The sequence below is a fragment of the Aricia agestis genome, chromosome 9 (assembly GCF_905147365.1).
Source record: "Aricia agestis chromosome 9, ilAriAges1.1, whole genome shotgun sequence".
Classification (NCBI taxonomy): Eukaryota; Metazoa; Arthropoda; class Insecta; order Lepidoptera; family Lycaenidae; genus Aricia; species Aricia agestis.
This window is the reverse complement of record NC_056414.1, coordinates 18,274,069-18,298,686: the sequence shown is the minus strand read 5'-3', so window position 1 is coordinate 18,298,686 and position 24,618 is coordinate 18,274,069. Positions and strand designations below refer to the sequence as shown.

The window sequence follows — 24,618 nt, the reverse complement described above, 5'->3', positions numbered from 1 at the left end:
ATCGAGTGAAAAATAGCAATTCATAATTCATTAACAGTTAGCGCCGCGGTGCGAAACAGCGCGGACTTGCATTATTTTTCATGATCGCTGACTAATTGCTACGCACGATAATTTTAGCAATCGTATTTTTTTAGCAAGTACTATTAATTTAATGATTGCTAATGGGCAATTAACAATTAATTATTATTGCTAATGCTATTTTACCAACACTACTTAATACCGTACGGTTGAATGTTTGGTCTATCCTCCCACAAAAGTTAATAATAATGTGTATTGTGTATACTGCATACAGTAACTAAGTACTAATACAGTACTGTATGCAATCATAATAATCAGTATCTGTCACCCACGTGAAGTCCTCCTTCATCTTCTTGGTGACGTCACACTGCAGGCACATCTTGTCCAGCGGCAGCTCGTACCGACGCGCCGTGCTCTGCATGATGGCCGTCAGCAGGCTCTGCGGGTTGAAGAACCCGCCCAGCCACACAGACGTCGGCAGCTGAAACAAACGTAAGTTATTATGCCCACTAGCGACAAACTGTGTTATCGTTAGTTATGTGATAAAATATTTAAAGTAAGTATATTTAAATGCGGTATGCCTCTATGCTCTATTTCATGTACTATCAGAGAAGTTAATTCCTATGCAGATAGCGAACCTGCATAATTTGGTCGCGTTAAGTCAAACCTATCCGACCGATCACAGCTAACATTGAATTGACATAAGCCGACCACATGACGTAGGTCCGTCAAATGCCTAGGAATCAATTTCATCGGTGGTACATATACAAAAAAGGATGCTAATAAAAAATATTTAGATATGGATTATTTTTAAATATTTACATACATCATTGCAAAAGATTTGACCAACTGCAACCCTGTAATGTTCTCACCACAAAATCGGTCGCCCAGGTCTCTAACTCGCGTAGTCGCAGCAGCAGGTCGACGAACCAGGCGGACAGACCCAGCAGCGAGGGGTACGCTCTGTTGGCCCAGATCGCCGGCACCTGGATTAATATACCTTGTAATTATATATTGTAAGTCATTTTAAATATTTTTATTTTACCCATATCAGCGCCATCTATGGTATGGCAAGATACTAGATTTTTGTGCTAGTAATTCAGAAGTTACGTTTGAAGTGAAATACCTGATCCAGAAATAGCGCATTCTCCAACTCCTCCATATCCGATGTGATAGTAAGTTCCCCCTGAAAAAACAATATTTTAGTATCACTGTTAAGGATATGGTTTAACATTAAACTAAAGTTTTCAAGTAGGTTGCGGGTAGACTACATGTTATTTTATAGAATTTGGGGATATTTCTGATAAGTGATAGGATGCTAAAGCCTGATGTATTTAACACGACGAAAAGTAAGCAGCGAGCGCTTGCTATTTTATGCCGCCTATTTGCTATGTTCCTTGCCTAATGTTGTTTTTGTTATTTTATATTGTTTATAATGCAAATAAAGAATTTATAAATAAATAAATAAATAAATTTATAAATATTTTAATTTTACAGGATCCTGTAGGCGCTAGCCCCACACTGCCCCACGTCAATAGCAACGTCATCGAGGAGTTAAGAACCAAGGAAAGGGCTCGAAACGTCAAGAAGTCCGACCTCTATTCGTCCGACAAACCTTTTGAGCCTAATATTCTTGCATTTTGTCAATCCGTCCAAATCTTCGTAATCTAGCTGTAATGTTTATACATCGATTTACATCGATCCCTTTATAACTGTGAGGAATATTTTGATATTATAATATAATTTTTTGTACGAAGTTATTTTTAATGACTATTTCCAGGGTGTGGCAATAGTTTTTTAACGTCATCGTGTGGACTGCTCCTGAGAGTATGTAACTCCTGACCTTGAGGCCCAGGTCGAGCTCCCGCAGCGAGCGGCGCATCTCGCCGGTGAGGTGGTTCATGCGCTCGCACTCCTGGAACGCGACGATGACGTACGGCGTGCGCTCCTCCACCTTGCCCATGATCTCCGCCATGTTGAACTCCTCCGGCAGCTTCTCCACGATCTCGTCCAGCATCTGCTTCACCTGCAAATAAAAAATATGTTTAAATTATGAGTTATTGAATTGACTCACGGCGCTGAGGCTGAGTCTTCTCACCCTGTTACATCCTTCAAAACGTTCTTTATCATCTGGCTTTTTAAACTTTTAATGAAGTGTAGTTGTAACTTGTAGGTCAATCAATTTCATTGTTTTAAAAACCTTAATACATAAGTACCTTGTCTTCTCTTGTAACAGTAGTAGCTCCGGCGGCTTGCGCATCTCTCGGCTGCATCTCGAAGATCGTACGGAACAGATTTTCAGACGTGGTCGTCAGAAAACCGATCTCGGCGTTTGGATGTAGGCCGTATAAGTATGGAGATTCGGTCGGCATCGCCTCCTCAATATATTGATGGTAGCCAGAGTAATCGGTGTTGGGTGGTGCTGGAAAACCTGGTGCCAACTGCAGCTCCCCATCGACCTTGAAAAATTGATAATTTTTAACAACCATCTCAATAAGCACCGACACCGCTTTGTTTGGAGTTGTTGCCTAGGCGCAATTTTTTTAAATCACCGGCCGAATTTGTTTCGGCTTATAGTATCTGACGCCCAGCCCTCTACTCGTACCAAGTCCGGCTGCATCAGCTCCTCGAGGTAGGCGTTGCAAAGGCGGCGGTCCCAGTCGTCGGTGATGTGGCCGCCGTACATGATCTCCCCGAACAGGTAGCGCAGGTCCTCCCACGGCACGCGCGAGTTCGCCTCCAGGTAGTTGTACAGCACGAACACGCTTATTGTCAGGTCACCTGGAATTTTATAAAGTAGAAGTTCTGCAGACCTATAATAATTGTCACGCCTATACACGTGCCACTTTTACTTTAACAAAATGTAAGTATGTTCATTTTATTAGGCACAAGTGAAAGAGACGGATGGGAGGATACAAATTGACGCTTGTAGACGTGACGCAATTGCACGTGACGCATTCTGTGACGCAATTGCTGTGCGTCACAGACGTGACGCACAGCAATTGCGTCACAGAATGTGAAAAATTCGTATTTACCGACGTTAAAGGGGTATATCTTGTTCCAGCCCTGCGGGCCGAACTTGCGGCGCTCGGCGACGACGGCGTGGAAGTAGCACAGCGCGAACAGGATGGCCTTGAACTCCGCCTCCTTGCCGCACATCTCCAGCGTCTCCTGGTTGAAGTTGTCCAGCGCCTTGTGCAGGTTCGCCTGGAATACAAAAATCTTATCGAACTTAAAAATTGAACTCTTCTGTATGGTCGGTATTTTATGTGTACTATGAGTTATCAAGATTCGAGTATAAACGTGCTATGTGTAACGCTACTGCACGGTTTATGTTTTATCGGAAAATTTACTATAAAGTATGGTTGTTTGACTTCGGTGGGACAACAATGACAAATGTTAGTATTCCTTCGTATAGTAGTTAATTGTACAATATACAGTTCAGTATCAGTATCAGCATCAGTATCAGATAGGACTGAAAGTAGTAGTAATTACTTTCAGTCCCGTCTACGCAAGCTCACCTGCATGCCGGTGGGCGGCTCGTTGGTGATCTTGATGCTGGACTCCAGGATGCCCTGCGGGATGATGTGCGCTGTGGGCGTGGCGGCCGGCTCTGCCGACATGAACAGCCGGAACTGCGCGTCGCAGCCCAGCGCGAAACTTTCCATCTTCTTCTCCAGGCTCGGCAGCCATTTCTTCACCAGGTGGATATTCTGAAAGAAAGTAAATAGCCCAAGCATTTAAAAAACTCACTGTCGTACCCAGTGTCACTCAAGACTAAGAAGAATCTATGAATATGATTACTTGTTTATTTTATTACTAAAAAAATAATACTCTTCTGTCATAGTTTGATAAAAACAAGAACAAAATTTCGGACAAACACGTGTTTATCCGAAATTTTGTTGTTTTTGCTGTACAGCAGTAAACATCAAACATATCCTGTTTTCTTCTTCATAGCATAATAGCATTTTACCTGTAGCACCACCCAGTGGCCCTTTTTCAACGCCTCGTCCATGGCCTGCTCCGCCACGACCTCCTGGCCCTGACCCAGTGACACGTTGTGGAAGTTCCCCTCGTCTGACGTGAAGCCCATCACCTTGCCGAGCGCCTCCACGTCCTTCAGCGGGTTGACGCCGGGAGACAGAATGAAGAAGATCGGGGTGGTCGGACTCGTCTCCTCGAACGATTTACTGAACTCCATTGTTCTGTTCTCGACGTACTTTGCACCCATCTGTTCCTCGATATAGGCACTGTAAAGAGGAACTCAATAAAGTTTATGTCCCAATTCCTACGGATTACGGAAATGAACAGTCCAATAACCACTACAAGCATTGTTTATTATACTTAAAATATCCCTTAGTTAACTTACGCGACAGCGTAGGTCATCCTATCCGGGCGAAGCGCTCTCAACATGCAGAGCCTTTGAAGAGCAGTTTTGTTCTTCCATTCCTACAACAACGAACAACATTACCATCCAGACTGGAATATTTTAATGTAAGATGTAATTAATACGATTAATAAGTTAAAACGTAAAAACGTATAGAATTTGACGTTATGATCCTTCTTAAACTTGTTTTAAGTTAAGTAATTAAGCTTACGGTTGCCTGGAAGAAACTGCTTCCAGCAGTAAGGCCGCCATTTCAAACTGTTTCTTTTTCCCTCTTTGTAAGTATCTGATTTGTTCGTTCATTAATGGTTTGAATAAAGAGTTTTTTATTTTTTATTTTTTAAACTTCGTGGTCGTAATCAGCAATCCTATACATGTTAAAGCTCAGTTCACTCGCCTGAGGAAACTTCTCTCTCTCCGGGCACTCCATCTCCACGATTTTCTTCCACCGCTTCTGCGACGTCTCTATATCTCGGTCCAGGTTCCGAAACTCGTCCTTGCTAGCCAGCGAACAGATCCCTCCCCAGCTCTGGTTCGACAGGAAGTCTACTGGACTCGTGACGTGAGGTTTTATCGGGAAACGGAGGAAGAAGTCCAATTCCGCTGGAGATATGTCCTCGCTCATCAGTAATATCTAAAATATAAGGGAATAATTCAGTAATGCCTATTGAATTTATGGTGTTGTAACTATCGCAGCAATAACTAATGTAGGAGGAGACAAGATGGAGGGTATCATATAGTAAAATACCTGGAAGGTCATCTGTGATGCAAAAATAAGTTTGTCACACTCGAACAGCCCCCGCGAGGTGTACTGGAACACGGAGTACGTGATGCAGTCGATCAAATTCTTGATCCTCTGACTGACTTCCTCACATGGCTCCGCTTTCGATATCGCCTTTTGGAAAACCACGCTGAACGCCTAAAAATTGTTAAAAAATAATAATCATCTAACCTTGTGTATTAATAAAATATAATAAGAAATATTATGAATGTGTATGACTTATGAGTACCTTCAACGAAAACTGATAAATAGGGTTGATGGTGTTAAGGTCGTTGAGTATGAAGTAAAGCAGCGAGGCGCGCGCCGCCGCCGGCCGGTAGAACTCCCGCGCCTGGTCGATCTGGTGCGACGTCACCTTCGCCTCCGTCACCTGACAAGTTTACTTAACTGTTTGCGTACTTTTAAAACAATTCCTAGCCATAAATACAGTCGTAAAGTAAGTAAACATCTATTCAAAACATTAACGAATATATTGCTATTTCCTCCCACTTTTACACAATAACAGTAGATTCAATCGCGAACGAGTCGAAAATTCAATTGACAACTCTGCTACCATTCTTCTGTTAATTCCTATACCTTTTTCTCTATGTCCGCTGCAGTTTTCTTCGTTGTCTCCAAATTCTCGATCAAAGCCGTGTCACCCAGAATGTTCTCGCCGGCAGAGGACAGGCGGGACAGCAGGTCATCCTCGAGCTCCTTGAGCTGGATCTTGAACTGGTTCTGCTGCTTCGTCAACTCCGCCTTCAGCTCCTCCAGATCCGGCCTCTCGGCCTTCACCACCTCGGCCAGCAGCTGATCCTCCAGCCCGTCTCTCGTCACGGTGAAGTTGACGAGCGTCGTCTGAGCTTGCATCTCTGGCTTGTAGTGGGGGTTGGCGAGTTTCGTGTGCAAGATCAGCTTGAAATTGGGGCTGTACTCGATTTCTTTGTCACCAATTTTGATTGCCCTAAGATTACATAATCGATTGTATTAATTTTTCCTAAAATAACCGTTTCAGCAAATAAGTGCTTATCATCTAACCTTCCCTTCTTGATGAGGTTTCTCCCGAGCAGGGGGTCGAGGACGGGGTCGACGGTCTCGGCGATGTTCTCCAGCAGCACGGTCTCGCCCTTGATGATGGCCTTCTCTATGGTGTCGAGGTAGCCCTTCTGCCCCAGGCGTATCACCCGCAGTATGTCGCCGTACTTCTGTTTGATCCACTTGACGCCTTGGAGCTAAAATTCATATATTTCATGTAGATTGTCGGTCAATAAAATATTATATTATTTGTGATAATTGACGTTCCGCATAAAACAATACAAACAGACAGAAAAACAAATGATTTCCAAACCTTTCAAGGGCGCGTCGAAACAATAAGAGCTACCTTTTTTGTGAGACTATACTGCTCGGTGAAACCTCGCCATTCCTGTTGAATTATCACTTTCCCGTATTTACCTGGGGGTCGATCATGAGCGGCCACCGGTCGGAGTTGGAGAGTATGGTGGCGTTCTCGGTGCTCATGCGGTCGGAGGGCAGCCCCTCGTTCTGCCACATCGCGATCGTCGTGTCGTCCGTCAGCATCACCAGCGGGTCCAGACCCTCCGTTATGGGGATAGGCGGCTGGAAATTGTTTATTCAATCTTATTATTTATTTCACATTAATATTAATTTTGTTTCCTTAGAAGACCCTTACTAGAAGTCGGTCTTCTAGTAAGGGTCTTCTAAGGAAACAAAATTAATATTTTTTTATATACTTTGTATCGCTTCCCGCCTAATATAAACCTTCCCTAGACTTTCAATAATATTTCAAGACTTTAAATTAGTGAAATAATTCCCTAGTTCCTGATTTACTGTAATTTACGCATGAAACATAAATATTATTATCGTCTTCAATAAGTTGTAAAATTATATTGAAAAAGTAAATCATAAAATCCTTACCTCAAGTGTCTTCAAGTATACAAGCCAGTTTTTATGGAGCAAGTCGAGTCGGTAGAGCTTAACGAAACATCCCACGTAGGATATGAACGCGCAGACCAGCAGCACGTCCCCGGGCAGCGTCGTACTCTGCTGCATGAAACTGTACAAAAATAGTTTTAAGGTTAAGATGAATTAAACTATTTAACACATACATATTTATATCTCTATTCGGTGTATCTGACTAGAGATTAAAATCTAATTATAATGTAAAGAATACGAACAAAAACAAAAAAGTGGTATCAATGGGGGCAATTCTAAAGTTAAAAGAAGTATGATACAAACTGACTTGAGTAAACCAATCTCTGTAAGTACGATAATCTGTACTTTTACTATTATAAATGCGAAAGTGTGTGTGACTGTTACTGCTTCATACTTATACCGATGAACTGATTTTGATGAAATTCGATATACAGATACTTTAATTCCTGGCTCCGGAATAGGACATTGGATAGTTTTTGTTGCGGAAAAATGTACAGTTCTTTCGCGACAAACGTCTATCGGCACAACTGAGTTTTGGATGTCATCGAGCTATTTGTAAAACTTACTTTGAAACGGCCTCGGCCCATCTGACGTTCTCGCTGGCCAGTCCGTTAACGAGTCTGTTGGCGAGCTGTATGGTCCGACTCGTCGCGTCCGCCTCCTGCTGACATTTCAGCTTCTCCAGGGTCGCCTTCTCGAAATCCGCTGTCAGCGTAGCCAGTTGCTCCTCCAAAGACTTGAAGAAGAATTGTAAATTAATAGCAACAAATTTCTGACCATCGAAATTATTGTCAATTTGTATGAGGAAGCTTAAGACAGCACGATGCATACAAACATGAAATTGGATCAATGACAAGTAAGTTGGGCTCATATCAACCAATTAAAGTACTTAAGCAGTAAATCATCTCATTAGTTGCCTTCTATTTAAGATCAGATTGGTAAAGAAGAATATATTTTGACATACAGCGACTTTGGACTTGATAGACTTGAGTTTCTCAGTGGCGGCGGCGAGCTCGGCGTTGGCGGCGGCGAGCGCCTTCCGCTTGGGCTCGACGTCGCAGAACACTTCGTAGAACTTGATGATGTTGATCACCCACGCGCACAGGCCCGCCGCCGCCGCTGACTTCGACCGCACGAACTCTGAAAACATTGGGTTCTAGGTCTGAAAACATTATATCAGACAAAAACAGCAATAGTGTAAAGTTTTTTTGGCTTTTATAAGGAAGAAAGTTAAAATTATTTTGAAAGAATTAACCTGGTTCAAATTCTGAATCCTTCAAGTACGGTTGGATAGCTTTTATAACGTCGGGATGAATGTTCTCTTTGTCGTAGTTGATCAACGATTCAAGGAACATATCCACTTTAGCCATCACCATCTGAAATAACGTTAATATTGCACTTAAATCCTATAGTATTTTATTTTACAATTTACGCTCACACAAATAAAAGCAGCTTAAAAACTAGTTAAGGTATTTGGTATTTCAAATCCTGGTCAGCTCTGTTAAAACAACTACGTCATGTTTTAAGCTTTATAACTGCATCACCTTGGCGGCTTTCCAACTCCTGTCCTTGGGTATCTTCCCGCCCGGCGCCAGCAACACCATGACGGCGGCGGTGACGTTGGTGACGGCACCGGGCGGGGAGCCGAAGGACTTGAGCTCGGTGAGGTTGGCCTTGTTGAGCGTATTGAGCGCCTCCTGTGCCGCCACCAGCGCCGGCTCCGCCTTGATCAGGTCCTCCTCGCAGTCCTTCTGCTTCTTGGAAACCTCCTCCGCGATCACCGCTACCTTTTCTTCCTCCTCATCGGCTGGAATTGTTCGAATATTGAAGATCACAACTCGTTTTTTTTTTGTTTATTCTGAGAAGACTTTACAAATAAATAAAGCTATAACTTTGCAATGCGCAATCAGTGAAATGTCTATTTTGATAAATGTTGGCCACATTCGGACTAATGACTTACTTCAAGCGTAGCGCAAATTGACTATAATACCTACGTGTTACGTGTAGGCATATTTATTACCTAATGCTTTTTCGCTCTGAACTTTGGCAGTTTCGACGCCGACCATTTCGATGAGTTTGTCGGCGGCCTCGTTCTTCTGCTGCAGCTCGATCTCCTGCACCGCCAACTTCGCCTTTAGCTGGTCCACCTGCGACGCCGTGCTTCGCAATTTTTCTAAGCCGTTTTCTAGTCTGCGACAAAATCATGCATCACTAGTATCATAATATTATGGAACGACGTTTAAATTAGTGAGAAGTCAGTTATGCCTTATAAAAACTTTTATAAATTACGCTAAACCAGTATTTTAATTGAGAGAAACACGGGTTTTTTTAAATATTTTGTCAAATCAACTTTACAAGATAACGCTTTGTAACATAACAGTTTTTGGGTCCAGTTTTTACAACTTTACGAATGGTCGAGATGAGCATAGTACTATCAGAGAAGTCGATTCATAGGCAGATGGCGGACCTACGTAATTTGATCGTGTCTTGTCAGACCCATCCTTACAGACTTAGGGCCTGTTTCACCACTTTCTGATAAAGTGCCTTATTAGGCATAGGCCTATTGGGTATTCACAACTTTTTTGACAGATTCTCCATACTTGATCTGTCAAGTTAATTGGTGGATAGCCTTATCAGGAAGTGGTGAAACAGGCCCTTAACAGATTACAGCTATCACTAGGCCATCACTGAATAATTCGAGCGATTAACGTAGGTCCGTCGCCTGCCTATGAATTAATTTCTTCGATGGTGTGATGATGTGTGATTACCTGACTATCTTGGCGCGCAGCTCCTCGGTCTTCTGGTTGACGAGCTTGGAGTAGAGGCTGATCTGCTCGAGGAAGCTCTTGGGCGTGGTGTAGTTGTACCGCCGCTCGTTGGACAGGTACGCCTTCGATATCGTGTTCACCGACGTGTGCACGTACGCCATGAACCGCGACACCGAATCGCGGAGGCTTATCTGGACAGATTCAAAGTATTGTCTGTATACTCGTAACATAAGTTAGTCTAAACTTATACACTACAGAAACAGATAAATGTGCCATGCTGCAAGAAAATGCTTTAACGTTTTAGAATATTGTAAATGTTTTATTGACGTTTCAATTTAACTAATAACGTAGTCGTGATCGCTATTTGACTTTTCTTTAACACGACAGCAGCAGTAGATACTCACAGGCAAAGCATGTAAATCCTCCAAGAAGTTCATGGAGACCGAGACGAGCGCCTCCTGCGGCCACTCGTGGAACCAGTTGATGGAGGTGCAGTTGATGAGCGCGGGGAACTTGCGCGCGCGCACCCGCAGTGTGGAGCCCACCGGCGAGAAGCACAGCACCACCTTCAGCTGCTTTCGCACGCGGTCTATGAAGAACTTCCAGCAGTTCTCGCGTGTGTCCGGCAGGCCCGCCCCTTTGACCTGGAATTTCATATTTACAATTTAAATTTCTAGAGTAATTATAATATTTTACGTCGGCTGTACTGGATAAATCCCACTTAACTCACTCGGAACGTTAAATTCGGAGTTGCTAGATTTCACTGAAGACAACGTTAGTTTGTAATTTCAAAAATTGGGTAGGCAACGACTCATCTTGCATTAGGAGCGTCTATGGGGCGATACTGCTTATTTTTTCGTCTATTTCTTACAAATAAGTGTCTTTAGCACGGTTCCTGCTACTTCATTGGACAGTTTCTTAATTTACCTCAAAAGTCAATTGAGTCTTATAACATGTTCTTTCTGAGTTCTGACTGACCTCATTCCTAACACCAGCTATGATGTTCTCGATCTCGTCATCGGGGAAGAGGTCGGCGACCTCCCCGGAGGCGAGCAGGTCGTTGATGAGCACCAGGAACTGCTCGTTGGCGACCTGCGCGTCCGTCATAAGGAACATGATGCCCACGTTCTTGAGACCGGTCTTGATGTACAGCCCTGACAACTCGTGCTGAAATATATATCTTAGGGTCAGATGCGGAAGTGTGGATTTAAGACAATTGTGACGATTTTAATGAAATTTTGTATAGCACATACATTCGTTGGGCCTGAGAATAGGTTGTGATAGAATCTACTTTTTATATTCATTTTTTTATTTTATTTTAATTGTTAGGAAGACTTACAGTTCATTAAACTTAAGTAATAGTAAGATGAAGTTACAATTTAGAACCAATTACAAGTCTTCACATGTGAATTACAAATTTTGAAAAGGAAATATTATGCTACATATTAATCTACATAATAAGCGAACAACAACATACTAGAAATAATCTCAACAATCTCAGACAAAACAACGTTTGCTGGGTCAGCTCGTAATGTATATAAAATGAATCAGATCTGAAGAGATACCTTCAGATCGGCGACGCCGTAGCCTTTCTTGAGCTGTATTTGCAGCACCTCCAGGCTGGAGATGAACGCCGCCAGCCGCGAGAGCGACTGCTTCCCCGACCCCCCCACACCCACCAGCAGGGCGCTGCCGCGGGGACTCTCCAGGATTCTACTGATCCTAAACGGAGATAAATAATTAAGTAAATAAATACTTAAGTAAATCCTAACGCCTTCTTAACACAACAGATAAATTATGTAACATAATATTTAATCTTTATCTAATACGTCTTAAAGTCGCAATTAGATCTATAAGTTATCCCATATCCGCCGTATGTGTACATACTACATAGTCTTCCAGCACCGTTGCGCACGTCTGCGGAATACCTGCAGATGTGCATCATGGCATCCTCGAAGAGCACGAGGTTCATGGCGGCGATGAGGTCGTTGTAGCTGGCCATGGCCTCCGTCAGCAGGCGGCGGAGGTCGGCCCAGCTCGCCACACTCATGTACTTGGGCTCGCCGATGCCGCCCGCGAAGTGGCAGTAGATGTTCGGCTTCTCGAACACCGCGCCCTCGTCTATGTCCTACAGAAAAAAAGACAATGAGCCGGTAAAGGAGAACGACTGTCAAAAACATGTCAAAAATAGGGTTTTAGTATGATGGCGGCGTTAGTTCCTTTTTTCGCCGCGTTCTAATCTTAGTATATGTACTGCCGTTCATTTAAAAGCTCTTTCGTGTCAATTGTCGTGTCAAACAGCTGTCATATGTCAAGAAATAGCTTCCACATGTCTCGATATAGCTGTCATATTATATCTGTCTGAACTCTGACACGACATAGCTTGACACGAGTCGCCCTACCGTCCCTCTGGAGGCAAAATAATAAATCGAAAACCCTCATTACTCAAAAACATATTACATCGGCTAAGTTCGGTCGTGAAACATGTAAAATGATTTAATTACTTACTTCGAAATTCTTTTTACACATGTCGATTTGCATCTTCAAGAAGGCGTCGATGTCCTTCTCCTCCGTGAGCTTGTCGCCGTACACGCGGTGGGTCTCGTGCAGCCACAGGCGGATTATGTCGGACGGGTTCACCAGGCACTCGTTAGTACTGAACAGGAAACCCTGCCGAGATCGAGCGAGATACTTTAAATGCGTTATACCATAAAATTTTACCATTGGTACCTTTAAATCCCTTAAACCGACAGGGTCCCAAAGTTGGTTTGACTATGGGATTCCCAATAAATATATTTAATTTCATATCATATATTTCATTTCATTTCATATATTTCATTTCATTTCATTTTTGGTCGTTTTAGTCGTTAACTCGTACGGTATACATAATACAGCATACGGGGAGTCTATATCAACGAATGGCGCATTTTCATTGGTCGTGGCATGCGTGTCAGAAATCTCCCGCCCCCGCATGCGGGCCCTATCGACCAGTGAAAATGCGCCATTAGAAGCACAGAATATTCATATTAGTCACAAAGCAACTGTAACGCATTTGTAACTCTTCTGATGTTGCAATTGTAGTTGATTTCCATGAGGTGACTTTTCGCCTCTAATTTTATAAAAAATCATACCTGGAAGACGTTGGACAGATCCCTCAAGTTGAATATGTAGTGGAACTTGATGGCTGTGGGCAGGAACACCTGCGACACCTTGTTGTGCAGCGCGATGGTCGCTGACACCACATTGGCTGCAAAAATATTTGATATTATCCGAGTTAAAATTAATCAGGGTCTATGAATTAAGGCCGGTATAAATAGTCAGTACTCAAGATGCATCTCGGTCTCAAGACGCGGTTCGGCTCTGTGATTGGTCCAAATTTTGACAGCCAACCAACCACAGAACCTGAACCGTGTCTTGAGACCGAGATGCATCTTGAGTACTGACTTAATATAATAAATAATAATAATTCTTCCATTTGCTCACGGCTTCACTCGCCTGGAATGTATTTAATGGAAACTATGATCTCGAATTTCCTTATGGAAGCTTCACACGACGAAACGTTCAACTGGCCCCCTAAGTACTAACTAAACGTCCTAAGTCCCGAAGGACTTGTAATAGTACGGAGACGTATAATTTTTCTAGACATCTACATTGTTTTCATAAACACCTGTAGTTTTCGTACCCCTGATAGTTTTTCGTAGGCTCGTTTATTTGTAAGGTTTTCGTAGACTCCCGTACATTTACAATACTCTTTGGAAGCTACAGCTTCCAAAGAGTAAAACCGTACACGGTTTTCGTACATGCGTGGAATTAGTATAATAATCGGCCAAGTGCGAGTCTGACTCGCGCAAGAAGAGTTCCGTACCGGTATAGAGCGAAAGTTGTCAAAAAATTGTGTTTTTTCTATGGGAGCCCACCTTAAATATTTACTTTATTTAAATTTTATTATCAATAATTATTAAAGTATAGCCGCCATATTTTCAAAAATGTAGCTTCATTATCCCCTCCTAATATCTGGAAGTTCCTTGGAACTATTGGTGTAGGAAAGTCGCAAGAAATCCTGGAACTACCCAGCTCTATTAGTCTTGATGATTTAAACCTCCATTTTTCTTCGATAGTAAAGCTAGATGACCACACAAAATTTCAGACCATTAGTTACCTTAACGGTTTATCTCGTCCTAATTTAGCCCCTTTTCAGTTTTCTCCAGTTCCTTTAGACGAAATCGACAAGACTATAAAGTCAATAGTATCAAAAGCCGTAGGTTGTGATGACATTAGTCGCCGCATGATCACCACCATCCAAAATGAACTTCTGCCTGCCATCTCCCACATTATAAACTTCTCCCTTGCTTTCTCAGTATTCCCAAATCTATGGCGCAAAGCCTTTGTTCGCCCGCTTCCGAAAATTCCTAACCCAACTGATCCTACTCATTTCCGTCCTATCTCCATCCTTCCTTTCCTATCAAAGGTTCTCGAAGCCTGCGTTCACAAGCAGCTGTCCAGGTTTGTCTTCGGAAATAATTTGCTCTCCCCACTTCAATCGGGATTCAGACCTGGACATAGCACAACCTCTGCTCTGTTAAAAGTAACAGGTGATATCAGAGCTGGTTTCGAGAACTCTTTGATTACCATTTTAGTGCTGGTAGATTTCTCTAACGCATTTAATAATGTCGATCATGACATCCTACTGGCAGCACTATCTGGACTTCCGATTTCGTCTGAAGTACTTACTTGGATTTCCTCTTATCTTCGTGGTCGTCAGCAGTCGGTACGCACGGAGAGCTCATCCTCCAAGTGGCAGAACCTTGACGCTGGCGTTCCACAAGGCGGTATTTTATCTCCACTACTTTTCTGTATTTTTATAAATCTGCTCACTAAAAGACTTCATATTGCGTATCATCTATATGCCGATGACCTGCAACTTTATATCCAGGCAGGATTGGAGCAGCTATCAGCAGCCATTGCGGAATTAAACGAGGTTTTAAGAGCAATAAAAGACTGGTGCAGTAACTTCGGATTATTAGTAAATCCCACAAAATGCCAGGCAATTTTGTTAGGTAGCCCGAGATGCTTATGTAAAGTGAACATAGGCGCTCTTCCACCGGTTATCTATAACGGTTCTGTTATTACTTTTAGTACAAGCGTAAAAGATCTTGGTTTACATATTGATCCCTCTCTAACTTGGCAATCCCATATTTCTAATGTGTCAAGTAAAGTCACAAATACGCTGCGATCCCTTTACCGTCTCAAAAATTTCCTTCCTACTCCGGTCAAGACTTTGCTGGTCCAGACCCTCATTTTCCCTATAATCGACTATGGTGACGTGTGCTGTTTAGATCTTAATGCCGACAAACTCAACAAACTCGATCGATTGTTAAATAACTGTCTTCGATTCATATTCAACCTTCGGAAATACGATCACGTTTCTTCGTACCGCTCTAAGCTGCACTGGTTACCAGTACGCCAGCGCCGCTCCATGCGAGCGCTATGTGTGCTATATTCTCTGCTGCATCATCCTAATACTCCTGAATATCTCGCCACTCATTTTGAATACCGTTGTAGCAGGCACGATAAAAACCTCCGATCCACTTCAAATCAGCTTTTAAGTTGTCCTTCCCATAAGTCAAGTTTCGTCCACTCTTCTTTTAATATCCAGGCTATTCTCCTCTGGAACGCTCTTCCTCCGGAAATCAGGATGTCAAAAACCAGAGACACTTTTAAGCGCAGAGTACGTGACTTCTACTTGAAGCAGTTGGCGGACTCTTAGTTTTGATATTCTACAGTAAGTATATTCATATTTCATTATTTTTATCTAATACCCATAATATCTTGGCAAATATTTTTACTATATTTATTGATGTAAGTATATAATATAGTATATTATATTTAAGTATATACTCAATATATTTATAGTCTTATTATTTATATATATTATCTTATATAATATCAGTGTATCTATGATATTAGTATAGTTTAATATATTATATTCTATTAGTATAATTAATGTAATATAATGTTGTATTTTTAGTAAGTTCTTTTTTCTTATTTTTGTAGCTTGACTGGCACCTATACAATTTTGTTTCTGTATCGCCCAAAGGTTGACTGGCAGATAATGCCTTAAGGCATTAAGTCCACCTTTGTACGTCTTGTATGTGCATAAAGTTTTTAATAAATAAAAATAAAAAATAAATAAAGTACTTACAAGTATAATTAGGGATTTTGTGAAAATTTTAGGTGCCTAGCTGATTACGAGCAAAAAATTCAAAAAAATTACGTTTGTTGTATTATTGGAGCCTCCCTTAAATATTAGCTTTATTTTGTTTTTAGTATTTGTTGTTCTAGCGGTAACAGATATACACAATTTGTGACAGAAGTCTAGCTATAGCGGTTCATGAGTTACAGCCTGGAGACAGACAGACAGACAACGAAGTCTTAGTTTCGTTTTTACCCTTTGGGTACGGAACCCTAAAACAAAGTATTTTATATTATTATATAGATTATCTTTTATTTTACTTATTGTTTAAAGAATAAATAAATCAAGCATTTATTTTATTTCAGCCAATCGAATCCCATCTTACTCGACAATTTAGCGATCTGCGCGTTGATTCTCAGCTCGGGGTTGGTGAGGTGCTGGCTGAGGATGTTGTAGTAGATGCCGTTGAGGGCCTCGGCGTTGGGGAAGCTGATGGCGAAGACGCAGAAGTGTCGCTGCAGGCGCGGGTTGATGGTGAAGCTGCCGGACGTGGGGTTCATGCACGACACGTACTGCGTGTTGTGGATGTCCTTCAGCGTCAGCTTCGTGCGGTCGTACCTGCGACGAGGGAACAGGCCCTTTAGCCGAAACCTTTTCTTTATCAAGTATCGCTTCTTTAATAATCGCCGATCAAAATGTATGTAATTGACATAAGAGTTTGTATAACGTTGACGTTCGACTCGTCTCATGTCAAATCCATACATTTTGAAGCAATAAAGAAAAGGTCTTGGCGTAGATTCTGGCTCGAGATGGACATTTACAGGCAATAACGATGCGAGCAGGAGATGATCGCACGATCTGGGCGCATTCTGTGATTCACCTTCGATTTTTATTAAGCCCCGATATGGCATCGTTTAAATACCGATCGGGTTAATCCGTTACGTTTACTACGCTTTTTAAAAATCTTAAAAAGCGTGGTAAACCATTTTTCGACGGGTCGATGCTGAATTCAATGAAAAGCGGTCGCTTCACGTGTCGTATCGATCACCGTACCAGTGGTTGTAGTCGAGGTGCTGGCGGATGATGGTGTGGGGCTGCACGGTGCCGTAGGCGTCCACCTCGGGCATGTTCATGTCGTCGATGAAGTAGATGAGCGTCTTGTTGCCGGGCGGGCCGTAGTTCCGCCCCGCCTTCTTCTCCAGCGGCTTCTCCAGGATCTTCTGCAGCATCTCCGACGTCGTGTAGAAGTTGAACGGAACGGATTGGATCGCGTAGCTCTCTGAAAGACTGAGATTAGAAGAGATCACCTGAGGACGGTTTAGTAGATTTAAATGCCCACGACTATCCAAAATGAATTTCCGAGAGAACTACTGCGCTGCTAAAAAAGTTGTATAATATGTATAATATGTCCTTCTCCGTAGTGTTCTCCATATGTAGATAATAATAATTCAAATAATTTCCCAGTTTTATAGAATCAATATTAATTCACAAGAATCATCGAACCTCGAATCACACAAGACAGGACACAACACCTTCCCAGGTCATATGTTACCTCGGTAGGTGTTGATAAATGATAGTGCAGTAATTGTTAAAATGATAATAATGAATTTTTAATCTGTTATTGTCGTAGAACTTAAAAGTGTCAGGATTTAGACACAAACTCATTATATTAAGTATATGAATAGTTACGGTTTCAATGGCAATATTTTCCCACCTCCGGGCGGAAAACGTCAACTTTCTTCCCGCTGCGCTTACCGATGTTGCCGTTTTCCGCCTCCGTCGATGAGAAAAATAGTATACGCATACGCACCATGGGTAGTAAATAAGAAAGCCTCAGATCACATGTTTACATGTGATCTGAGACATTTCTTATTTTCCTGCCCTAGCCCCTAGGTGCGTAATGTACTATATTGTATAAAATAATCTGGAGAAGTTGCCTGAGCGGCCAGAAAGTGATTTCTGCTCTAGGGATGAAAGGTGTACTCGGCGAGTAGAGACGGTAGCGGTCATTGACCCTCTGTCAAAAAACATAGCATCATTTTCTACATGAACCGCGATTAACAATGAAGTTTCAGATAATATAATATAGTCTAAGGGCGATATCGTGTTTTGCATAGGTACTCGATGTGAACTGAATATGAATCATATCACTTCGAACTCATAAAAAGTTGGAGATTATCATTCTAACAGTTACCTAGAGGTTTTTTCGTGAATCTATAATAATCTGTGTCTTTATAAGAGGTCAATTTTATTCTTAAATATTCTAAATACATTGCGAACATTTTTTAATTAGCGCCTAGACTAAAAAGGTCAATGACCGCTAGCCCCTCGATTCGCCGAGTATATTTTAGGTTACAAGTTCCATTTTGCTCTACGCCACTACAAAGCAGCGGCGGCATGGGTCACGAGACTAATGTCAGTGGAAAATGAAATCTATAACCTACGTCATAAAGTGGCATTTTATTTGATTTTTTGTCGGTGACGTCCTGGTGACGGTGGCAGTGGACAAACGGCGGATTGAGACACCATTTTTTTGTATGTCTGTCAGCTTTCAAACAAAAGAAGTCGGTTAAAGAAAATCAAAATCAGCCCACGTAAATCGAATTTGGTTTTTCGTCGAAGGTCACAAATAGCTCTTTCAGCACTGCTACTTACACAGTGAACTCTTTACTATACTTAAAGTTTGGGGGCAAACGAGCAAACTGCTCACCTGATGGAAATCAACTACCGTCGCCCATGGACACTCCAACATCAGAAGATTTATTGGTATCTTAAGATCAAGCTCTTTTCTTGAATACTTGCAGGTCGTATTGGTCACCCAATGGCCAAAAACTTATAGCATCCCTCTTTTTTCATCGGGGTCAAAATTCAAAAACAACTCTCAAAAACAACAGTAAATTACTCTATGATAGACATATTAAAATACAGGGTGTAACATAACTAAGTGATAATACTATAGGGTGTGTAATGTGTATGATAGAGTCATAATAGAGTTCACTGTGAAAGCAGCAGTGCTGAAAGAGTAACTTTCTTTTCACCTTTGCATGGCAAAATTCATGACACTCGGGTGCTTGCCGACACAAATCACAAAAAATTGCCCTTCCAGCGCTGCTACTTTCACAGTGAACTCTGTATAAGGGACACATACAAATCCTAAAGTATTATCACCTACTTTTGTTACACCTTGTATGTTATGTCGCAGTCATCTGGTTTAATCGGCGAATCGATTGAATGACTAGCGTTTTCATAGAATGACACCATTCAATTGAATGACTAAAGGACAACTCGTTAAGACGTAGAGTGTGACGTTTAACGTTTTGACTAAAAGTTATACAGTGAAATAGTTAAATGGGATGCTACCTATATTTTTTTAAGTAGACGTTGACGGGGTAGTAATAGGTTTATCCACGCTGTCATATTTTTTTTATCACAAATACAGTAGAGTACACTTTAAACGAAATTTAATTGATAAAATATCCATACAGCTGTTTGACGCCATATTTGTTTTAGTGACAACTGGCGCCGCAGTGGGAAAAAAGTGGAATACGTTCAATTACCTGACTGATTTTATGTCCGCTATCTTCAAAGGACTACATAATATTTTATATTACAAATCGCTAACTAGTTGGACGTTAAGTGAAGATCGTTCAATCGACATTCAGCCGAGTCATTCAATTGAATGGTATCATTCAATGAATTCGCTAGTCATTCAATCGTATCGCAGATTGAACTAGATGACTGCGACATATAGATATGGTCACTCACACAAGTCACAACTAAGAGCGCCGCGCACTCGTAGATTGCAAGATCTGTTATACTTTGTGCATTAAAACTGAGCCTGTTTGTGTGAATACCTCTGTAACTTCTCATTGACGAGCACCGTCTTGCCGCAGCCCGCGCCGCCCACCAGCATCACCGGGTGCTTGTTCTTCATCAGCAAGTCCAGGAAGAACCTTATCTTGATCGTATCGGCGGTCGGCACCAAAACTGCCTGAAAACATTTTATTTTTATTTTGAGTTTATGACACAGTTAAAGACGTACGTTCGCTCAGACTTTTTAGAATACTACCACTACAGTAACTGTACTACTCGACAGTTATTTAACATCTAACTGTTGTTAATATCATGATATTAACAAAGATCCTTTGGCACTTAAATGTAAGTTCCATGTAAGAGTGGAATTATATTCAAACATACTTGTAAGGGTATGTCGGAGTCCAGCTCGAATTTGCTAATCTTCTCGGTCCACGGAGTAAACTGCTTAGTTTCGGAGTCGATGTAGTAATCGAAGACGGTTCCGCCGGTCGGAAATTTTACATTCTTGAATTCGTTGAGCCACCATTTTGAAAATTCTGAAAGGCAATAGAATCATAATTCTATGCTCGTACACGATTTGTGATTTACTGTTCAAATTCTACGTACCAATTCTATAGTCCACATTCGTGTCTTGAAACATGGCAGAACCGAACGCCCAGACGCAGGCGAAAACGAAGTAAATGTCGTGCCAGTCTTTGGGACAATCCGGTGGGGTGTTCTCCGGGACGAGCAGACAGTCCAGCAGGTGGCACAGCATCTGAATATGCGCCATCTCGGCGATGGGCGTGATCTTCTTGAACCTGTTGCGGACCGTCTCCAGGCACGGCGGGATGTACTTGTCGAACAGTATCACCAGGTTCGACTTCTCCGCCGGTACCTTTCGCGTTTCGATCCAGCTGGTAACGTACCTGAAAATAATAGTTATTAGCTAGTCGGGTCTAAGATAGATGAATGCACAAAAATATTTGTGAATTTATACGATTTATTCAAAATAAGATGTAATAACAAAAATAATATATACGAAGTCTTACGGGTTCCATCCCAAGTCTTGCGGATTGATGTACAGGATACCAGCGCGGGAGACGGTGGCCGGCGTGGCGGTCCGCAAGTTGGATATCTCGAACATCAGCCTCATACTGGGCGTGAGAGCGATTCTTTCGTTACTCGCTAACGTCAAGATCTTATTGTCATCCATCACCGTGTTGAGAGATTCGATCCACATCGGATCGATGTCCCCGTCCAGCACTATCCACTTGGGGTTCTCCCCGGCCAGGTTGGCCTGATCCCTCATTATCACGGAGAACAGGCCGTCCTTCCACTCCCTGGTCGCCGGGTTTATGATGCCGAACAGCTCGTCGTTGGTGACCGCCTTAGGGTTGAGATCGTTGAAGATCGGCTTCTTCTTTAAATTCTGGTAGGTTTTGAACAGAGTTTTCCAAACTTGAGTCTTGCCGGTGCCGGCGTTTCCGACGATGAACACGGAGTGACGGACTTCCAGCAGCTCCTCCAGTTGGACGACCTTGAGAATGAAGTTATCTTCGGGTTGGAGGAGCAGGTCCATGGCCGCCTGCTTGACCGTTCTCTCGAACTCAAGATCCCGTTTTCTAGGTACCTCGAGTGCGGGGAACAGATCCCCGATCAGACCCATGAACACTGGCATGTCGTCGGTTACTATTTTTGGTATGTTGAAGTCCCGAAGAGTTCTCATCAGAACCTCCTCCTCGGGCCGGCCCGGATCACCGCGCTGTAAAAAGTATTGTCGTTTAACTTAAGAAACTGAAACTGAAAAAGAAAACGAAAGGTAAAAGACATTATGTACCTTCAGAGACCCCGCTACGACCAGAACGGACTTGATAGCCCGCAGACCCCAGTCGTAGTGGTCCTGCTTGGACAGCAGCTCCTTGCACAGCGTGTACAGAGTGATAAACTTTCTTGCCAAAATTTTCGCTTCCTGAAACCCTTCGGCGACTAACATGATCTCGCAGATCAATTCGAAGTCCGGAACGACCATAGCGCACGGACGGAAGAGAGCCTTAAGATTCTCGGGCAGCTCCGTCCGGCCCGCGTAGCCAGGGTTCATGGTGATGAAAATACCCACCGAAGGCACTAACGCTATTATTTCGCCCATGAAATTAAACTTCTCCTTTTTGTCTCTAAAATTTTAATAAAAGACGAAATGAGTACTTTAACTGATACAAAAGTAAAGCTTGGTGAAATGAGTTACACAAATAAAGAACAATTATTACCTGATCGCGTCCTGTACCGACTTAACTTGCACGGCGACCACCGACAGCACCTCCACAGATATCCTGTTGAACTCGTCGAAGCAGCCCCACGCGCCGGTCTGCGCCAAACCCTTGTATATGTTGCCACAAGACTGTTAACACAGATCAGTTATTATTTTGATGTTAAAATGTTGTAATGTTTGCAAAAGAAACGCCGTTCACCTGAAAGACCTGCAACACACCTGGTAGTCCATTTGTTCGGAGCAGTTGAACACATAGACCATGATGCCCAGCGCCCGGCCCAGGTCCTTGGTGGTCTCCGTCTTGCCCGTGCCCGCCGGCCCCGCCGGACCTCCGCCCATCACCAGATGTAAAGACTGCAGAGAAAGATCGAGATACCAGTAAGGGTCAATTCACAGTACGACGTAGCGAGGCGTCGCGATGCATTTTTAAATGAGCCATTCTTTGGAACAAACAGCCCAACATCGAAGGCGGCAAGTCTGTCAATTCAATGTGCATGTTGCGGTACCCACAATTCGCCTAACATTTCTGCATCGCGCTATCGAAGTTTCGGAGAACGGCAAGATATATTATACAACGTCTGAAATGACGTCAGTGGGCTTCGGCCTGACCGAGCATGCTATCTCTCTCGGTCGGAAGATCTTCCTTTTCGGCCGCCACTAACAACGTTAAATGCATATTCTTGAACAATGAGTAAAGTTCAGTTTTGAATAGGTTATTTAAAAGTGCATCTTCACCTCATTGCATTATTATTCAACGTGCTACAAAAACTGGACTTTAAGTAAGCGAACGATGATAAGAATATAGTCTTCTTTGCTATTGTGGCACGATTAAGACATCCCGTCAAAATGTGCCTAAGGCAGCTGCAGCTCACCTGCGTGAGTGTTATGTAGCATCTGTCGGTGAGCGGCGTGATGACGAGGCGCGGCGTGTTGCCGAGGTACTCGTAGCTGTACCGGAACTGCGCGTCGCAGATGTTCGCGAAACAGTGGAAGTCCCCCTCGTCCCATCTGCAATCACAGCCTTGTTAAGTCATGCAACTGAAATGTGTTTTTTTTTTATAAATATTTTGTTCACACTTTCACATCTATACAGTAGTAGTATACAGGTATACAGTAGTAGTAACCTGTGTCGGAGCTGCGACTGCCACTGGAACGCCGAGCCCGACTCCACCTTGCCCTGGATCATCTTGCTCACTACGTCGCGGGAGTGGACGTCGATGGTGCAGATCGTCATGATCTTCTGTCGGTCCTGCTTGCTCAGCTCCCCGATGAGCAGCGTGATGAGGGTACTCAGCTGCGAGAGCTGCTTCTTGTAGTAGTCCTTCAGCGCGTTGTCGTAGCCCTCCTCCAGCCGGCCGAAGGCGATGTTGACTTCCGTGGTCCACCAGATCTGGGAGCAGCACAGGGACACCTGCGCCATGAAGTCGAACAGCCACTGCTCGCGCGGCTTCTCCTCGTACGAGACGATCGCCTCTCCGAAATACTGGCGTATGGTCGACCTCATTATGTCTTGTAGTTTGTTCAGCCATATTTCAACCTGTAGTCGAAATAGATAACAATCTTACAGTAAATAGAATGCCACAAGGCATTAGACCCGCCTTTGTAAATTGTATAAAGTGTGAATAAATAAATAAATAAGAAGCCAGATGGAAAATGAAATTCAACGTTTAACTATGTATACCTATAGTTCTCCTACACTAGGGTCATTAAAGTTAATGTTACATAGCTGATTTTAAATCGTTTATAAGAAATACCAAAATAAGGTATGTAAAGCTCACAGGTCCAGTACAGTCGCACGTGCCATGGAAGGTCACCAGTTCCCCATCCTTGGCGATCATCCCGAGCGCGAGCTTCTCGCTCGGCTGCTCGCTCTCCTGGAACTTCAGTTTGGCTATCGAGTCGAACAGCTTTGTTAGATGCCTGAAAACAATACATAGTTACTTATCAATACTTTCATTACAAAGTGGAAGAATATTAATATTATTTGCTACAAAACATAAAGTCCGCTCCTAAGCAACGTTGTACTTTTATGGAATCAAAGGTGGGTAAAATATTCAGAGCTTAGACTACTAGTTACCATTCCATTTTTTTTGTGTGAAGTTACAAACATCCACCCATCGCATATTTAATACCATCTATTAAATGATTCTCACCTAATCACAAGGTCAGCCTGATTCCCATTGGACAAAATGTCCAGTAGGTCAGCGGAAGACACAAAGTAGAACCTGGGGAAGGCGAGCCTCTTCGTCTCCAGGTACTCCGCAAGCGCCTTCTCACATATGATCAGGTCCCTCTGGAGACCGTCCAGCACCTCCAGAAGACCCTCCTTATTTGTGCCTTTCACTACGTTTGGAGTTTTGGCCATTTCCGTCGACAAATTCTGAAAAAGGAAAACAAATCTTCAAATCTTGTTTTCAATGCGTTATCAACGCGAGCGCTAAAAAAATTGCTCGTAGTACGACCATGATGTCA

At 42.8% G+C, this 24,618-nt stretch overlaps 1 protein-coding gene across 1 annotated transcript in view; it reads right to left on the bottom strand.

Annotated features, from left to right (window-relative positions):
• LOC121730729 (dynein beta chain, ciliary) overlaps window positions 1-24,618 on the bottom strand; it is a 42,169-nt gene that overhangs the window by 984 nt on the left and 16,567 nt on the right. The window contains exons 25-66 of the mRNA XM_042119869.1: window positions 24,300-24,526; window positions 23,925-24,066; window positions 23,271-23,683; window positions 23,019-23,154; window positions 22,366-22,500; window positions 22,145-22,275; window positions 21,718-22,051; window positions 20,930-21,642; window positions 20,505-20,806; window positions 20,280-20,434; window positions 19,937-20,073; window positions 17,136-17,369; window positions 16,468-16,700; window positions 13,021-13,136; window positions 12,398-12,559; window positions 11,818-12,017; window positions 11,455-11,611; window positions 10,868-11,056; window positions 10,294-10,533; window positions 9,890-10,080; window positions 9,142-9,311; window positions 8,666-8,928; window positions 8,377-8,497; window positions 8,086-8,261; window positions 7,688-7,857; window positions 7,104-7,242; window positions 6,621-6,785; window positions 6,207-6,400; window positions 5,763-6,132; window positions 5,416-5,556; window positions 5,154-5,324; window positions 4,803-5,039; window positions 4,388-4,467; window positions 3,992-4,268; window positions 3,540-3,731; window positions 3,054-3,225; window positions 2,624-2,799; window positions 2,235-2,477; window positions 1,862-2,044; window positions 1,145-1,204; window positions 891-1,004; window positions 351-499 (exon numbers count right to left, since the gene is read on the bottom strand). Coding sequence (XP_041975803.1) covers window positions 351-499; window positions 891-1,004; window positions 1,145-1,204; window positions 1,862-2,044; window positions 2,235-2,477; window positions 2,624-2,799; window positions 3,054-3,225; window positions 3,540-3,731; window positions 3,992-4,268; window positions 4,388-4,467; window positions 4,803-5,039; window positions 5,154-5,324; window positions 5,416-5,556; window positions 5,763-6,132; window positions 6,207-6,400; window positions 6,621-6,785; window positions 7,104-7,242; window positions 7,688-7,857; window positions 8,086-8,261; window positions 8,377-8,497; window positions 8,666-8,928; window positions 9,142-9,311; window positions 9,890-10,080; window positions 10,294-10,533; window positions 10,868-11,056; window positions 11,455-11,611; window positions 11,818-12,017; window positions 12,398-12,559; window positions 13,021-13,136; window positions 16,468-16,700; window positions 17,136-17,369; window positions 19,937-20,073; window positions 20,280-20,434; window positions 20,505-20,806; window positions 20,930-21,642; window positions 21,718-22,051; window positions 22,145-22,275; window positions 22,366-22,500; window positions 23,019-23,154; window positions 23,271-23,683; window positions 23,925-24,066; window positions 24,300-24,526 — 8,510 coding nt within the window. The remainder of the gene's footprint in view (window positions 1-350; window positions 500-890; window positions 1,005-1,144; window positions 1,205-1,861; window positions 2,045-2,234; window positions 2,478-2,623; window positions 2,800-3,053; window positions 3,226-3,539; window positions 3,732-3,991; window positions 4,269-4,387; window positions 4,468-4,802; window positions 5,040-5,153; window positions 5,325-5,415; window positions 5,557-5,762; window positions 6,133-6,206; window positions 6,401-6,620; window positions 6,786-7,103; window positions 7,243-7,687; window positions 7,858-8,085; window positions 8,262-8,376; window positions 8,498-8,665; window positions 8,929-9,141; window positions 9,312-9,889; window positions 10,081-10,293; window positions 10,534-10,867; window positions 11,057-11,454; window positions 11,612-11,817; window positions 12,018-12,397; window positions 12,560-13,020; window positions 13,137-16,467; window positions 16,701-17,135; window positions 17,370-19,936; window positions 20,074-20,279; window positions 20,435-20,504; window positions 20,807-20,929; window positions 21,643-21,717; window positions 22,052-22,144; window positions 22,276-22,365; window positions 22,501-23,018; window positions 23,155-23,270; window positions 23,684-23,924; window positions 24,067-24,299; window positions 24,527-24,618) is intronic.